Source organism: Macrotis lagotis, chromosome 6, assembly GCF_037893015.1.
Source record: "Macrotis lagotis isolate mMagLag1 chromosome 6, bilby.v1.9.chrom.fasta, whole genome shotgun sequence".
Taxonomy (NCBI): Eukaryota; Metazoa; Chordata; class Mammalia; order Peramelemorphia; family Peramelidae; genus Macrotis; species Macrotis lagotis.
The window spans coordinates 196,850,425-196,869,208 of NC_133663.1; the positions used below are offsets into that span (position 1 = coordinate 196,850,425).

At 34.5% G+C, this 18,784-nt stretch overlaps 1 protein-coding gene across 1 annotated transcript in view; it reads right to left on the reverse strand.

The window, feature by feature from the left end:
• SLC9A4 (solute carrier family 9 member A4) overlaps positions 1-8,794 on the reverse strand; it is an 88,370-nt gene extending 79,576 nt beyond the window's left edge. The window contains exon 1 of the mRNA XM_074192209.1: positions 7,913-8,794. Within this exon, the coding sequence (XP_074048310.1) occupies positions 7,913-8,207 (295 nt within the window). The 5' untranslated portion in view covers positions 8,208-8,794. The remainder of the gene's footprint in view (positions 1-7,912) is intronic.
• Positions 8,795-18,784: the final 9,990 nt, after the last annotated feature.

Below are 18,784 nucleotides of genomic sequence, written 5' to 3' on the forward strand. Positions count from 1 at the left end.
TTTGAAGGCTATACAAGATTGAATTAGCTTTTCTGATTCCCTTGTCACACTTTTGACTCAGTGAGATTGCATTTCCAAACAGTTTGGCATGCAAACTTTCAATTTTGGTTTATTCTATTTGTAAAATAGGAACTATATACTACTCCTTATTTCTTTTCCTCTAGAATCTAAACAGATAGCAAATTCAAAAATCAGCATTTTTGTTGTTATTTTTATCTCTACATTCAGTATCTAAAGAGAAATTAATGACAAGAAAATAATCTGATGTCAGGGATTTATTCATGATTCATTTAACAAGTTTTTGTTGAGTTTTATTATTTGTATGACAGTGTGGTAAGTCTTTGGAAGATACAAAAACTTTTTACAAGTTTCTGATTTTGAAAAGCTTACAAACTAATTAGGGAACTGAGAATACATATAGCAAAAGTTAAATAATAATATGACAGTATAATTCTAGTTGAAAAGCATTCTAGTCCAGAAAGCAAAGAGTCTTGTCTCAAAAATTTAAAGAAAAGAGATTATTCAGGAGGAGAGAGAAAATAGAAATGACATATCAATTTACTTGATTTGAAGAAGGCCAGAGCTCTAAACATCTCAGGGTTTAGGAATGTCATTTAACTTTGCTGTGCCTCAATTTTAGAACAATTAATTAGCAGAGTCGATTTGAGAACAGAGAGACAAGAGTTGGGAGATTTGAGAGTAGATTAGTGCAAGTAAGAGGCAGTAAGAATTGTCATAGGATGGTGATAATGGAGTAGAAAGGAGGTATTGAACGTAAAAGATAAGCTAAATTCTTTTATTATTATTTCTTTTTTTTTGCAAGGCAATAGGGTTAAGAGACTTGCCTAAGGTCACACGGCTAAATATTAAGTGTCTGAGACCAGATTTTAACTCCAGCCCACCTGGCTCCAGGATGGCTCTATCTACTGTGCTATCTAGTTGCCCTGCTAAGCTAAATTCTTGATAATTATTCCTATTCCCTAAGCACTTCAACTGTTCTCAAATGGAAGTGTGACAATATCTATCCTGATTTATTTTATTTTAAATTAAAGATTTTATTTATTTTGAGTTTTACAATTTTTTTTCCCCGATCTTACTTCCCTCCCCCCACCCCCCACAGAAGGCAATTTGTCAGTCTTTACATTTTTTCCATGGTATACATTGATCCAAATTGAGGAAGAAACATAAAGTATAAGAGATAGCAAGATCAAACAATAAGATATCATTTTTCCCCTAATTTAAGGTAATAGTCCTTGGTCTTTGTTCAACCTCCACAGTTCTTTCTCTGGATACAGATGGTATTCTCCACTGCAGACAGCCCCAAATTGTCTGTGATTGTTGCACTGATGGAATGAGTGAGTCCATCAAGGTTGATCATCACCCCCATGTTGCTGTTAGGGTATACAAGGTTTTTCTGGTTCTGCTCATCTCACTCAGCATCAGTTCATGCAAATCCCTCCAGGTTTCCCTGAATTCCCATTCCTCCTAGAACACAATAGTGTTCCATGACATACATATACCACAGTTTGCTAAACCATTCCCCAGTTGAAGGGCATTTACTTGTCTATCCTGATTTATTGCCCCATGAAATAGTATAGGTCTATAGGATGTATAATGAATTGTTGCAGAGTTATCCTTATCTTCATTAACTATTTCATCCTTTATAATCAATAGCAGCTAGGTGGTACAGTAGATAGAGTCAGGAAGGCTCCTCTTCCTGAATTAAAATTTGGCTTCAAACTCCTACTACCTGTTTAACCCTGGGCAATTCACTTAACCCTGTTTGCCTCAATTTCCTCATCTATAAAAGGAACTGGAGAAGGAAATGGCAAAGTACTCTAGTATCTTTGCTAAGAAAACTCCAAAATGGGGTCATGAGTTGAACACAACAAAACGGCCAAGCAATAATCACAAAACTTGTGTTTATCTTAGTTTCTTCAACTACAAAATGGCAATAACAAGAGCAACTTCATCACAGGGTTGTGAGGACCAAATGAGATAAGATTTGTAAAGTGCTTAGCACTTGGTATATAGTAGGTTGCCTAACAAATACTTATTCTCTTCCTTTCCCCTTATCTTATAAACAAGAGCTGAACTAGGGCCTATTATCAGACAAGTAACAAATGACAGGTCAGTTTGGTGGGGATACTTGTGATTTGAGTGGAATAGAGGTGGAATGTTCAACCCAATTACAAGGTCAGTAATAAGATAGTATTTACAATTACAATGTCAGATCTATTTAGACACTTTCCCCAAATTTTTAACAAGATTGAGGAACATTAGAACTTTTCTCTAACCATGCCTAGAACTATGAAATCAATCTATTCTATTTATCTATTGGTCTATGGTGTAGGATATAGTTCTAGGTTTCAAATCAAGATGTCTAGTCAGAGTTGTCCTGAGCTATGGAATACAAACCCATGCATCAAAAGAAAGAGGGGAAGGAATCACAGAATTGTATAATTTGAGAATCAGAAAGAATCATAGTTGTCATGTAGCCCAACCCATGCCTTTCTTAACATGGGGCCTTTACTTTTTAAATAAATACAAAATATTTTTAATTTTTAATTTTAATTTAATAATTTTTAATTTAAATTAAATTTAATTTAATTTAAAGTTCTGAGTTCCAAATTCTATCCCTCCTTCCATTCCTTCTTCCCTGAGATGGTAAGCAATCAGATATAGATTGTACTTGTATAGTTATGTAAAACATTTCAATATTAGTTATTTTGTACTGGAAGACTTGAATAAGAAAAAAAAAGAAGAAAGAAAGTGAAAGAAAATCATGCTTCAATCTTTATTTAATCAGTATCATTTCTTTCTCTGGAGGCAAATACTTCATCATTAGTCCTTTGGATCATTATGTTACTGAGACTAGCTAAGTCATTCACAGTTCTTCATCAAACAATATTGCTGTTACTGTGTACTAGTTCTGTTTACTTCACTATGCATCAGTTCATTTAAGTCTTTCCAGGTCTAACTCTTTTTGCTTGGAATTTCTTACAGCATAATAATATTCTATTACTAGCATAAATCACAGGTTATTTAGCCTTTATCCTATTGATGAGCATCTCTTTGAAATGATTACAATATAATCGGTTTCCTTTGTTTTATTTTATGTGTTTAAAGACATTTTTCTGATAAGAGATCTATAGTTCCAAATAGTCAAAAGGGTATGCAATGCATGCTAATGGTATCCCCATTACGACATAAAAAATCAATACATTTAGCAAGAAATAATTGGATCAGATGGTCTCTAAAATATAATTCTAAAGCTTGCAACCACATGTATCCCTTCCTGACCCAACTACCACTACCATTGTCCTCTTTCCATTAGTCTGTAAATGCCTGCATAATGTAGAATATAAATTCTATGAAGATTGAGACTGTCATTTTTTCCTTTGAGCCCTAGTGTCCAACACAGTATATGGCACATAACAAATAAGTAACTGTTGACTAATTGATTGATTGATTGATTCTGCTACCTCCCTACTTCCTCCCTCTCTCTCTCTCTCTCTCTCTCTCTCTCTCTCTCTCTCTATATATATATATATATATATATATATATATATATTTTTAAACTACCTTCTTCCAGAACTCTCTTATCTCCATTTAATGTATACTTTCTGGTCCTAGTAATTATTTGTTTTACCTAGATTCATATGGTCCTACTTCCAATAACAAAGATTCCTGTATAAAGTATAAAGTTAATCCATTTTTATGGTAAATTCTGCTGTATGGAAGATAGGTCTGTAGTATGGCTACAAAAGCATTAATGAATCACTCTAAAAACACACACAAAGCTGATGATGTGCCATATAATGCCATCTGCTATATGTTACCACAGAGAAAAGATACTAAATTATTTCTCATTTTAAAATTATTACCATTTCAGTGCTATGTGTCCAATTCTGACTTAACATGTTTACAGGTCTATAGTTTCCATGAAAAGTTCAGCAGTCAAGCATCAGACCTATATTAATCTAAAAAGGTACCAGGCAACCATCAATGAGCTGAAACAACATGAAACGGATGATTAAATTAAACATCTGGCTTGTTCTCATTTGCTTTTCTTGGTAAAATTTAAATGTGGGATTTTACACTCCAGATTTTTCCTGCAATTAATTTGACTGTGACATTAAAAAAAGTGGGGGAGGAAGCTGCAGAGGGGGAAAAATAGAATTAAATCTAAAACAAAATGAACATATTGTGAGTTACTGCCCATAAAATCCTAGATCCGAGATGGATGAGGGAGGGACAGATTTTAACCAGGGCATATAGTCTAGTTAAAAAATCTCAGGAAGGTAAATATTTCAATAAGCACAAATAATATGGCCTAATAGCCTAAGAAAGGAGCTTTTCATATTTTCTCAATAGTACTATAGTACTCAAAGTGCTATAGAAAACTTTCTTCCCTGCATCTAATATAGTAAAAATGTTATTGTCATGCTTATTTTAGAAATGATGAACCAGAGCTTAAAAGAAGCTAAATCCCTTTAATTTTAGAGAAGTTAAATAAATTATCAACTATCACATAACTAAGAAGTGTTACAGCCAGGAATTGAAACTATGTCTGTCAACTCCAGACTTCACATTCTTTCTAGAATAAGATATTGCCTCTTTGTCATTTAGTTCAGTGATTTAATACATATGTTTATAATTTGGTAATATTAAGATGTAGGGAAGCAAGGTATCACAGTAGATGGAGTGAAGGGCTTGGAATTATGAAGATCAACTTCCTGATTTCAAATCTTGTCTCAAGTACTTGGTAGCTATGTGAGACCCTGGGCAAGTCACTTAACCCTGTTTGCCTCATTTTCCTCATCTGTCAAATGAACTGAAAAAGGAAATAACAAACCACCCCAGTGGGGTCCCAAAGAGTTGGACACATTTGAAAAATGACTGAATAGCAAATATTAAGATGTAATAGATAAACTATTTTGACTGAAATTTCAAAAAAGAGACTTGGCAATTTACTTTTTCTATAAAGTGTCATTCCTGGGGGGGGGGTAAACTTCATTTAATTCTTTTGGATGGAGATAATGACTAAGAAGAAATAATATGATTGCCATTTATATAGTGTTTTAAGGTTTGCAAAGTGATTTGCTTATATGCATCATATATATATACATATATATATATCTCATCACAATTCTAACAGCTAAATAGTACGAGTCTTATTTTACAGATAAACTGAGACTGATAAAGCAAGACTTGAATCCTAATGTCAAGTCTCACTCTGTGCAGAATGACACAGGAAGAGATAGTTATTATAATAAAAAATATTTTAGAAATAGTACATATGGACTTTGTGAATTTGCAATCTTTAAATTCATCATTTTCCTTCCTTTCAGATACAAAACTTGGTTAAATAAATTTAACACAATGAAAATGAATGTTCTTTATTTTTATTCATTCATTTCAATTGTGTTCCACTCTTTGTGAAAGTAAAATTTTAATTGCTATAAAAATTTCCCTAAAAGCACATTATCCCTTCACCTTACTGGGCCTCAGTTTCTATATCTGTAAAATATGAAAGTCTTCTTTATTTTAAAACCAATTTAGCTTTGAAATTCATTGATTCTATGCCACGGACACATCAAGGACTTAACAATAAGAACTGAAAATTTTAAGAAACTGTCATTAAGAAACTCTAATTTGCAATTCTGTTCCTATGTACCTATCATAATTAGTATTCACATAGCATGAATCAAGATAAGATTTGACCATGATGAAGTACAAACTTTCTGCCCTGACAAGGTTCATAATATTTTTCTGATATTTTCCCCAATAGAATATGTAAATTTACCCCAATAGCTACTGAGTAAAGTGGTAATTAGATAATGAATTATGAGATGATGATACACTAGGTTTTAATATTATCTGTCAGGCTTTCAAATGGAATAAAGTTTTCTAAAGTAAACATGAGCTTTGGAGATTAGTTCTAGACTATCTAGAACACTGTCATTTCAGAAATGAAGCAAGAGTTTCCTGGTGACTTTGTTCAACATCTAACAAAAGAGGTCTATAATCTCACAATTCTTGTTCATCCTCCATTCTTTAGTAATCCCAAAGCAACAGAAGAAATAAAATATCCCAATAATATATGATAAATTAGACACCTCTATAATCACCAAAGATGGCTAGATGGCGACAAGTCCCCTCCCCCCACAGCAACAAAGTCTGATTGAGTGGCAGGTTTTCATAACATTATTCCTTTCCCCATATTTCCAAAATTTAAATTCACTACTGAAGAAAAAACCTAGCTATGTCCATACCCAATGACCCAGAGAGTCCATTACTTAGCATATGCTGGAAGTTCTATGATGAAGAGAAATATCCCATTGACACCAAAATAGTTAGAGCAACATGTCTTATTGTAGCAAGGAACTGGAAACAATGTAAAGGACCACTGATCAAGGAATGACTGAACAAAAGGTAGTATATCAATGTAACAGACTATTGCTGTATGTTAAGAAATATGGTTCAGGCAGAGAAGCATGAAAAGATTTCTATAAACTGATACAAAAATATCTAGAACTAGGAAAACAATACATCAATCACCACAACAGTGTAAAATGAAAGAACAAGAAAACAGAAAAAAATGCTTTCAAATTATAAAGATACAATTTGTTCTCAAAGAAGAGATTATAGAATACCTCCTTCCCTTTGTATGTGAAACTATAATGAAATGATTACTGACTTGTTTGCTATGTTGTTTAATTTTGTAGAACTATTCTTTTCATCTTTTTAATTCTTTAAGGGGTGACTCTCTGGGATTGCAAGGGTCAAGAGTATATTGGAAAATATAAATTATTTTTTAAAAATCAATAAAAATTTTAAAAAGAATTCACCAAAGGGAAGAAAAAAGAAAAATCATTTCCAAAGTCATTTTGTCCACAAACTCAGAGCCAAAGTGGGAAATCATAAGTGAGGCAAATGGTGGTTTAAGATATCTAGGTTATACCTTCATTCCTCACTTCCTTCATATGTATTCATGAATTCCTTAGCGAGAGCATTATCTCTGATTTCAGAGGATATAGGTTCAAATTTTATCTATGACATTTAATCACCTCTGTAACTTGGGGCAAATGATTTATCCTTCCTCAGTGGATAAAATTGGGGAAGGGGAAGTCTATTTACCTTCTGAACTTTTCTCCATTGTAAATCTATACCCCTAAGAACCTTTTAGGATTAATTAAAACACTTGACACAACTGGGTATTTTCACAGTCTTCTTCCACTAGAATTTAGGCCTCAAGCCCAGATTGGCATTCTTTCATAAAAGGAAAGTGGAGACCAAATGTGCCTATGAATTCCCTTCTCTTTTGGCTTAACATTGAACTAGTAATTTCGAGATTAACATCCTATAGTCTTTAAAAACAAAACAAAACAAAAAACCCATTGATACTCAAGTGATATGTAAGTTGCATTTTTAAAGAAATCTTCCAATAGCAACTGATGCCACTATCTGAAATTATAGGTGCCTCATGAAAGAAGAGGGTTTTATACAACCTGTCTTATATTTCTGGCATAAAGCAACACATTGTGATCTCTGACTGGTGCTGCTCATGCTCATCACTAGAGAATATGAATTTTATTTTTCCTCATGGCAAATAATTAGTCACATGGAATCACCCCCAAACTAGGAAGGAAGCAGCCACCCCAGAGGCTAAAATAGCCATCTGTACAAAGTGGTCTCTCCAATACAGAACGTGATTCAGAAGTGTTAATGTTTCTCTTGAGACTCACAGAAGAGTTTATAGATTTCCTCTGATTTTAGTTGAACAGAACAAAATTTCAAAAAATACAAATACATGCACAAATAGGCATGCATATATGAGGATGTGTGAATGCACACACACACACACACACACACACACACACACCCCTACAATATGCTTTTTACCCACCTATTTTTGCAAGGGATGCAAGAAGTATCCAAAGGGTGACTTCATATGGAATTTGCACATAATCATAATCCAGAGAAAAAACAGGCAGCCTTTCATCATGCTCAGAGCTAGCAGTGGTAGCAACAGCAGCAGCAGCAGCAACAGCAAAGCGAGCCTTAGGTTCAGAGTGAGAAGTAGAATTGCTAGATACATTCAAGTCACAGGCAGCACCAGGAAGCTTGAAGACCACCACCAGCAGTAGTTGCAACAGTAACCAGGTCCAAGTATTAGGAGGCACAAAGAGATGAGAAGCCATGGCATGGATTTTAACTTCCCCCCTATGTCCCTAGATGTTTAAGTATATAAGCCTGCACAGGGCTTTTATGTTCTTCTAGGAAGCCTCTGCATGCACCTTCGCCACAGGTAGCTCCACTCCTGCGGCCAGTCTCTCAGGTCATTCCCAGCAATGAGCTGTCATGTCAGCAAAATTCCCAATTGTGGTATTCTCAGATCTTCTCTGACGCACAGGCATCCAGGCAGCTTAGCCTCTGTGTCAAATGCAGGTTTGGGGTGGGCTGAATAAAATCCAGGTAAGATTCTTCATTAGCTTCAGTTTGGCCATGATCTGAAATGGAATTGATGTTGGGGGGAAAATAACCAGTCACTTCTGATTGCAAGCTTCACAGTTCAAGGATTCTCCTTTATGTAGGGAATATTAAGGAGGATGTAAAGTCCATTCCAGATCCAACAGAAGTTCCTTTTAAAAAGAAGAAAATAAACCCTTCCCTCTTGACTCAGAGCCCAGAGAATGTCGTGTTTTGGTGTGTGTGTGTGTGTGTGTGTGTGTGTGTGTGTGTTTCAGGTGCTATCCTCCTCCTTCTTTTCTCCTCCCCCTGCTCCTTCATTTATTCTCTCTGGCCAGGAGAGCAGGTAGCTTCTGAACCATTCTTAATTAAGTACGCTCCTTTGACTTTTGTAATGAAATGCTTCCCCCTCGTGTGCCCTTCAGAGCTTACACTAGTGGCACCTAGTGGGCAGCCAGTACAACTACACCTTTGCATCACTACACCTGAGGCATTTTATTGATGTGACATGTGTCAAGTAGCCACTAGATACCAAGCCCTATTCTACTTTCTATGGGTAATGCACACAAAAAGAAAATACAATCCCTACTCTCAAGGAGCTTATACAGTCATAAGAGTGAGATTATAAGGCAGAATGAACACTATATAGAATGTCAGAAAAATTGCATTTTAATTCATCCTTTACTAGATGAATGACCCTAACAAGTTACTTACTCTTTTGGGATCTTATCTTCAAGTGAAAGGACTGGATTAGATTTCTAAAGTCATTTCAAATTCTACAATTCTATGATTCCATGAGTTTTTATGACTACAAAAGCAAATACAATTTAATTTAACAAAAATTTATTAAGCACCTAATAAGCACAGAGTACAGATTTCTCTTTGCTTGTTTGTTAGTTTGCATGTTTTACCTACAAGTGTTATAGGCCAGAGCTGGAATATCCTCATAAAAAGTAATTGCATCAACCTAGATCAGATAGCCCTGTTTCAGCTTTAGGCTCAGAGGATATAGAGCCAAAATAAGAGTTCTTACTCTCAAGGAATTTACATTCTACTAAATAAAAGCAAGGTATATTCAAATGTTTAGTAATCAGAGGTTAGGTAATGTAACCAGTACTGACAGAAAGGGCAGCTGGGAAATGTAGTTTTTTCTAACTAGAAGGCAAGACTAAAGGCTTAAGAAAAGGTAAAAGGGGGGTGGCTAGGTGGTGCAGTGGATAGAGCACCGGCCTTGGAGTCAGGAATACCTGAGTTCAAATCTGACCTCAGACATTTAATAATTACCTAGCTGTGTGGCCTTGGGCAAGCCACTTAACCCCATTGCCTTGAAAAATCTAAAAAAAAGGGTAACTCCAAAGTTTCCAAGTTATCTTGTGTCTCATGTCATAATCCTTCAGGTTTCATGTTCATCTAGTAAAAATTACTTCCCAACAATCCTTGCTTCCAGGACAGAATTAACATAACATGAGAGCAGAATCTAGTTAGTGAGAACCCTTGCTAGGTTAATGGGAGCTCAGTAGGATTCCTAAAGACAATCTGAAGGTAAAGTCTGATGGAAGAGAGGTATATGATGTGGTTTTAGAAGAGGGAGAGAATATCCATTCCATCAGTCTTCTTAACAGATATTTACTAGACCTTAGTAAGAATTATGCTAAAAGATATTAGAGTTATAGAGATAAGATATTTACTGTTCTCAAGAAGGGATTTTTATATGTGAAGAAATCTTGAATAGGGAAAAATATGACTCTTTTTTTTGAATAGAGTAGAAATTAGAGTATGTTGAGGAATAAGGGCTATTAGATAAGGTAGGTACTATATTGATAGAGATTTTTAAAATATAAGCAAATCTTAAAAATTCTCAGACTACAGTTGAATCTCTTGTTAAGGTTCTATCCTTAGAGGCAAGATGAGTGTTGCACTTGGAATCAGGAATACTTGTTCAAATCCTACCTGATATATTGACTAGTCATGTTATCCTAAATAAATCACTATAATAATACTACTACTAAAATAACACTTAATATAATGCCTTAAAATTTACAAAGAACTTTACAAATATCATCACATTCTATCCCCACATCATCCTTGGGAGATAGGTACTATTATTATAAATATTCTTACTGAGGCTGAGAAGTTCAAAATGACTTGCACAGAATCATACCACTAGTAAGTATCCAAGGTTGGATTAAATTTTCCAGGGAGAATTAAGATAAATATCCTGACACTTTTAGTCAACATTATCTTCAGATCTTTTCTGAGTTATCTAGATAATTGCCTCATATTGACAAAAGTCTCAGTTTGAGTTAGCAGTGAAGAACTGATCCAAAGGCCTTTGAAGTTTCTGTGTCTGTCCTGGTTCCATAACTAAAAAGTCTTCCTCTTTCTTCCTCATTTGGAAACCTTCCAAACCAAAAGGTGAGACATAAATCTGAAGAAATGGTATCTATCCAAATGAATCACTAGCTTTTTAAATGATAACATTGGATCAGCCCTCAGAGAAATAAAAAAAGAAGGATGATATGCAACACAACTGGCAACTGTACACATTTGGAAACACAGCCCTTTAGGGTTTTCTTACCCTACTAACTTCTAGATTCCTAGAAACTGGCTTTGCTTTAGACATTCCCACAATAGTTAATGGAAAGGGAACCCCAGGGAGAAAGTTAACCAACTATCAAATTCTTCAGCTTTATTGTGGTCAACCAGAAGTCCCAACTCTCCATGCTCACACATTAAAATGCTTTTTAAAAAAATTAAAAGTTACCCATGTTATGTTTCTTCCCATAGTGTGTGGAAGTTTGAATTTGGCTAGAGTTCCCTCCCTCTAGCTTGCTCAGCCCTTTGGGCAGTGAATATCTGCTACATGTCCTGCTATTCTGACAGGGCTCAAATTTTCTATTCTTTTTTTAGGAAAGAAACAGCGATACAGAATTGGTCCCAGGTTGTTCAGAAAGATGACTTGCTTTCCAAGTTTGTAGCTACTAATTAAGCTGGGATGGTCTTGAATCTCATCTTGGCACTTCCAAACCTTGAATTGAGGTCCCGCATCCTGAGCTGGAGGACACTCAAAAGTTTTGACCCGGCTTTGGGGACACAGACCTGGTCTTGTCCTTACCTCCCAAGCCAAACATTCCCACAATCTCTAACATATATGACTGACAAAAAGATTCTTGGAGTAGCTCAGAAATGGAATAGGAGAAAAAAATAATGCCTTGTAAGGGCAATCAAAACCTCTCTGAGCCTTTTTTCCTCTGCGATAAGAAAAACAAAGACATTTCTACTGTGATTTTACATATATTATCTCATTTGAACCCCACAATATGCTGTCAAGTAGTACTGTAGGCATTATTATTCTGATTTCATAGAAGAGGAAGCTGTGGCTGTGAGAGGTAAACTGGCTTATCTAATAGGTATAAGAGACAGAATTTGAGTAAAGATCTTCCCAACTCTAAAACTGAGTGGTCTAACAATTAAGACATTCTGCCTTTTTTCTTTTTTAGATTTTTCAAGGCAATGGGGTTAAGTGGCTTGCCCAAGGCCACGTGGATAGGTAATTATTAAGTGTCTGAGGTCGAATTTGAACCCAAGGTACTCCTAACTCCAAGGCCGGTGCTCTATTCACCTAGATGCCCCTCATCATTATGCCTTTCAAAATAGGCTTGATAATTTTTTAGGGTGTCTTCTAAGGATGACATTTTATGATTATGATGTGTAACTCATACTTGGTCCAAAGTTTTTCAATGCTTGTTCCTTTTCCTGAAAACAATTCATTTGCTGGTTATGAAGTTTGCTTCAACATTTATATGGAACTTTGTTTCTTTATACTTTGCTTAGATTAGCTCAAGGGTTCTATTCTCTCTGGAAGTCATGAGCTCTTCATTGCTCAGGACCTCATTTCTGTGCATTTCTCCACAATTTTGGCCTCAGCAAAGGCCTCCAAACCAACCAAACTCCTTTTTTTTTCTGTTCAAAAATTAATGACCTCTTAGGTCATTCCATTATATTCTTCTTTCTGACTAGAAATGGACAGAACTTAGATAAGAGTTATCTTGAAAACAGGGGAACATGTCACACCTTTCTAAACACAACTATCAGACACACTCACTCTCTGCTTTCAAATTAATGACTCTTAGGGGCAGCTAGGTAGTGAAGTGAGTAGAGCACTGGCCCTGGAGTCAGGAGGACCTGAGTTTAAAGATCATCTCAGACACTTAATAATTACTTAGTTGTGTGACCTTGGGCAAGTCACTTAACCCCATTGCCTTGCAAAAACTAAAAAAAATTACCAAATTAATGACTCTTCTCAAGTCTCCTGTCCTCTTCTTCTTTTCCTTAAGAAAGTAGACTCTCTAGAACTCAGTTTAACAAGAAAAATATTTTTTACCCAGCTGTTCAATCTTTGTTCCTACTATCAGGAAGTACCATACACTTCCTTTCAAAAGCATCTGCTTCATAGAATTTTAAGACCCAAATGACTTGCATTCCAGAATCCTATTCAACCTGAAAGCTTTGAAACAGATCCTCTCAAAAAAGCTGTTTTGCACAAGAACCTAGTGCAATGTTTAGAGCAAGGATTAAAGAATCAATTAATATACCCGAGCAGACTCTAGATACCAGAGAATTAATTACATGTTAAAAATCAAATCTTATTTCTGTTGGTGAACATTTATTTTATCTTCCCCTCCACATTGAAAAATAAAAGATAAGTAAATCCCTTCCAACAAATTGTATAGTCAAGGAAATAAATTCCCACATAGGCTATGTCAAAAAAATGTGTGTTTCATTCCATATTGAATCCATCACCTTTCTGTCAGGAAGTTGGTGGCATTCTTAATCATCTCTGGAATCCTATTTGATCACTATATTGATCAAATATGTCTTTCAAAACCACTCCTTTTTTTTCAATGTTGTTATTGTGTGAATTGTTCTCTGGGTTTTGCTCCCTCAATACTGTACCTTTCCACACAAATCTGTTTACCTGAAATCAGATCCTTTATCATTTCTTACAGTGCAATACTATCTATTATATTTATATAACATGATTGCCATATAACTATCCCCCAATTGAGAAGCAACCTCAGTTTCCAGTTCTTCGATATGAATATGCAGGGTTTTTGTCTTTCTTTGATAACCAGAGATTTACAACCGTAAAGGACCTTAGAAGTAACCATAAAGAACTTTAGAAGTAAGTCTAGTCACCTTCATATATCAGAAATGAAAATGTAGGCCCAGAAAGTTTAAGTGACTTGTCATATAGGTAGTTAGGAATAGTCAGGATTGTAACTCACTTCCACTAACTCCAAAGTCAGTTATCTTTTCATTATACCATGAAGTAAGAATGTCATTTTTCAAAAGCAGATTTTTAGGGTGTGTCCAACATATAAACAATATTGCTATAAAATATTGTTTTGAGATTAACAACAATCAGGGTTCATTTCATGCATGAGCAGAATGCAAAATTATCTATATTAAGGGACATATGAAGATCCATGTGCTCTCCAAAATCTCTCTTGCCCCATCTAAAATAGTGAACAAAATTTCATTGTTAAATAGTTATTTATTTGGATTAAGTATTGATATCATATTTTTTAAAGAAACAAGTTTCCTATGAATGGGAAACTATAATAAGCAATCACCAGTCCTTAAGTCTTTATAAATTTACATACCTATTGATTTCCTTCAGTACAGCTAGCTGAGAATATAGTACTGAAGAAAAAATATTGGTGTGGAAGGAAGAAGGGAAGATAGTTTGTACACACTGGATATGTCCAGGGAAAGCAGGAATACTTGGCCTTAGAGAATGAGAATGTATTTCATATGTGTATGTGTATGTGTGTGTGTGTGTAGATACTATATAGATGTAATTGTGGACATATGTGTTTATCTTTGTATGTATATATACACACATGTGTGTATATATTTATATACATGTATGTGTATATAAATATATACACATAAATAGTCAAGGAGTAGGGATAGGGATTCTGGGATTTCATTGGAACATAAAGTTGACTTTAGGATCTTTGCCATTGACCTCATGTAGCAAGTGGCATTTGAATTGAGACTGGACACCTGATGTAGATTTTCTTTGATATGAGTTCTACTCTGCTTTAAATAGTCATAGAAATGCTTTTGGCAGTTTATTTAATTTGAGAAGCTGTGTTCCCATATCACCACCACCCTTGCCATGAAGAAGAACTAAACCAATGAGAAATACTAAAAAGAAAGCCTGGTGATAATATTTTCAGCCATAAAAAAAAAAAATGAAGGTCACAGATTTGGGATTGGAAGATGCATTAAGTCATCTAATCTAATTCCCTCCTTTTACAGATGAGGAAAATGAAATCTACCAAGGTCAGAGAGGTAGAAGTAACAGAATCAAGGGTTAGACGCAGGCCCTCTGACTCCAAAACCCACACTCTTCCTATTCTTCCATATTCAATTAGAATTCAAAAAGAGGGTTCACCCTTATTAATGAAACCACAGGCTCTTGATGGATAAGGTGTCAATAAACTTTTAGATCATTGCCCATAGGAGCAATTGAGCATAAAATCATATCATTTTAGAACTGAAAGGAGCTTTTATTTTACAAATGAGAATACTGAACCAGAGAATATCACCCAGGTCACACAGTCAATTGGTGATAGAAATAGGCTTCTTCTCCAGGACTTATGGCTTCCAATTTGGGGCTCTTTTCATTATATCATGACTCATCTTTAACCTCTTCACTGTGTTTTCCAACTGGGATGTCAACTTGGTGCCAGTTCTTCAGTGGTTTTTATGATGTGGATGCCTTTGGGATGTGAAAGGAGACCTGAAATTTTCTTCACACAGGCCACCAGGCAGCAACTGAATGGTAACAATTTCTAGCCACTTCCAAATTGGATCACATTCAGACCTCAAAAGATGACATGTCCTAAAAGATCAATTCTCTAAGTTGGTATGCTTTTTTGTCTAAAATGACAGTTCATTTCATCCCAGCAGAGGCCTTAGAAGATAAAGTTCCTATAACAGTTAGCAGTACATGATAAGGATGTTGCTTCAGCACCACTACAGCTCAGATGATTAAACTTAGAGTATGAAATGACTTCGACTTCAGTGGAGCAATTTCATTTTCCCAAGGGATCTGTGATCTCAACAATATGTATATTTCCCTCAACGATAATCTATATCTATCTGTATCTATATGTATATACACATACATATAGGTATATTTGTTTTTGTATGTGTGCATGTATACACACATACTTTATCATTAGAAGAACAGTGAATTTTAGGCAGATCTTTGTTTTAGAGTCATTAAAGAATTTTTTTGAGTTATTAAAAGATCTATGTAGTTTCCTACAGCCAATACAGCTTGCTGTTCTCCTGTTCAGAGACTCAACTTATTATCCAATTGCAGTGTGCTTCCAAATGAGCTCTGTGGACAATCTAGTCAACTGTATAATAGTCTAAATAACCAACATTCTTCCTCTACTTTTTTTTTTTGTTAAGTGGATTAGCTAGTTAAATAGATCCAACTAGGCTGGATTCTATTCAGTGATTAGGGATCTCATTTAGGAAGTTCTGCAAATGTTTCAGAGTTTAATGAAATAAGCTATACATCCTGTATAAAAAAGATCATTTGAATGATGTCACCATTTATAGAGAATCCATCTTTTATTTGTACTGTATCCTAGATATGATCCAGAATAGTAGCAAACTCCTTGAAAACTCCCTGTTTTAAATTCAATGCCCATACTCAGAGGGTTGTCAAACAAAGACCAAACATTTTTAAATCTTTAAAAGACATTTTGTTCTCTTTTGGAGGAAGGTCTTTAAGCTGACATTTCATGTTACTAAATTAATTACTTTTTTATAATCAACCAAGAAAGTCTTATACTCATCAGCCTTTCAGTCAGGTGACTATAAAAATGCAGACTGCCATAAAATGGTAACTACAAAAATCTCTCTGCCCTCTTCTCATACCTTCTTTAAGAATGCCCTTGATGTATATTTTGTAGGCTATTCTCTTAACCGTTTTTATAGAAAGGTGAGAAAATAGAGATATGGGTCAGTGATTATTAGAGTCTCTCTATTATCTTTTTAACAACAAATTATAAGATTTGTTTTATGCTTGTGGTATACTCCTCTCTTTCAAAAATCTTTAAATTTGATTTCTCAACCTCTTCCAAATTTTAGTATATTAGTACAGACCTTATCAGTGTTTAGGACAGAATTGTTTTCTATTTTTGTCTACTTGAGGGCCATGACCATTTCTTCATGTAGTACATCTACATGTACTATGTACTATGCAGTAGGATTGTGAACTTCAAATATGGTGGTGTCAACAGATTTTGATGGTGTAAAGAATTTATTATAAAAATCAGGTTGTATTCTTTCCTCCAGTTTCATCTTTAAATGTCCTTGAGATAACTTACTTGTTTGGATTCTTGCTAAACTTCATTTAAATTTGTTTTTACCTCCACCAATTCTTGGAGTTTATGAGGTGAAACTGCGCATGATTTCTACCATATTTTCTCTAAGATTCAATAAATAAAATGACTAAAGATTAAATTAAAAATATTATTTTTTAGCAACCATGCTATCCACCTGGGAAAAAATCAGGAGGATTTTTTTTAAATGGGGAATTTCTAAGTCTTTTTGATCTCTTCCTTACAACAATTCATTTATATATCAGTTAAAAGTCTTTGGGAATTGGTGCTTACCAATTTTTCATTTTTCACAGCAATAGTTCATTTTAAACAGATCAGGTTAGAATTATTTTAATTGTATGCCATATTTTTCATCATTTTTATTAGAATCACTAGTATATAACTGGATAGGACCTTGGAGAAAATATTTTCTAGCACCTTCTTTCTACAGATGAGGAAACTGAGGCCCAGAGAGGTTAAATTACTCAAGGTTATATGGGTAGTAAATGACAGAGGCACAATTTGAATTCAGGTCTTTAACTGATTTTAATTTTTGTTCTAACAATTTGATAGCTGGGTTGTACAAAGCTGGCTTCTGAATCTCCTGTACTTTTCTAGCAAAATATTATCACATTCATTTTTGATTGTTATTTTCATTTCTGGAAGAAAGTACTGATGATATATTTAAGGGAAAACTTCATTGCAGAATTGGGTCCTCCTGATCATATTTACCAAAGCATTTTTCCCATTCTTCCCCATGTCCACCTTTACATTAAAATTGCAGGATATCAGCATACAGCTTGATAGTATCTTGGGGACATCTTTTGATTTCTCAACTTTTGAAATAGACTTGAGTTCAGAAGTAGAAATTATTTTCAGAGTTTTATTTACAGATTCTTTCCTTGAACTCTGAAATATTAGGTAATCACATGTTCTATGAAATGATGTTTCATATTGATTTCAATGTAAGGAAAAACCAATCTCTCCATTATTTAACCTTTTTAGGGAGTCATTGTAAAACCTGGTTGTATTTTCTTTTATTTTTTGTTTGGAACAAGAATGTCAAGATGATTTAATTCAGTTCCTCCAGTAGTGAGTCAGTTCATTGATAAAGATCTCACATTTATACTACCAATAATTAGTTTAATATTTTTATTTGTATTTATTTATTTTTATAAGGCAGTGAGGTTAAGTGACTTGCACAAGGTCACCCAGCTAGGCAATTATTAACTGTCTGTGGTCGGATTTGAACTCAGGTCCACCTGATTCCAGGACCAATATTCTATCCACTGCATCACCTAACTGCCCCAATTTAAGATTTTTATGTAGGAAAAAACTATGAGAGAATAGACTGTTTTTTTTTTACTAGGAGGAAGTATGACAAAAGTCATAAGTTGTTAAAACTTCCATAGTAGCATAGCTATTCCTATTTGTATAAAAGTAAGGAACATGATGAGAATGAAGAGTGAGAATGAAGAAACAGTATGGAAGAGGAAGTTAGATAAGATTCTTCAATATGGTATCACAGTCTTTTTTAATTTGGAGGTAATTTATTTTTTCATATATTTAAAGAAAGAATCTTTAGAACTAAACTGCTTATGATCATAAATTAGATTATCATTGAATTGAGAGATTTGGGAAAGATTGTGGTTTCTATATATCATGAGCCGGCATGAGAAATTAAATGAGAATTTTGAGGGAGTTTTATGAAAGCCACACATAATACAGAAAAAATTTAGAAACTTAGAAATGCATAAAATATATTTATAGTATTGCATAATACCAACACATTTTATCTTTTAATACCATACTGGTATGAAGGGAGGGCCAAAAATTTTTACTCAGATTTTCCAGATTTCACAGGTATTGCTTCCTCAAGTCCTACAATGTGGAAG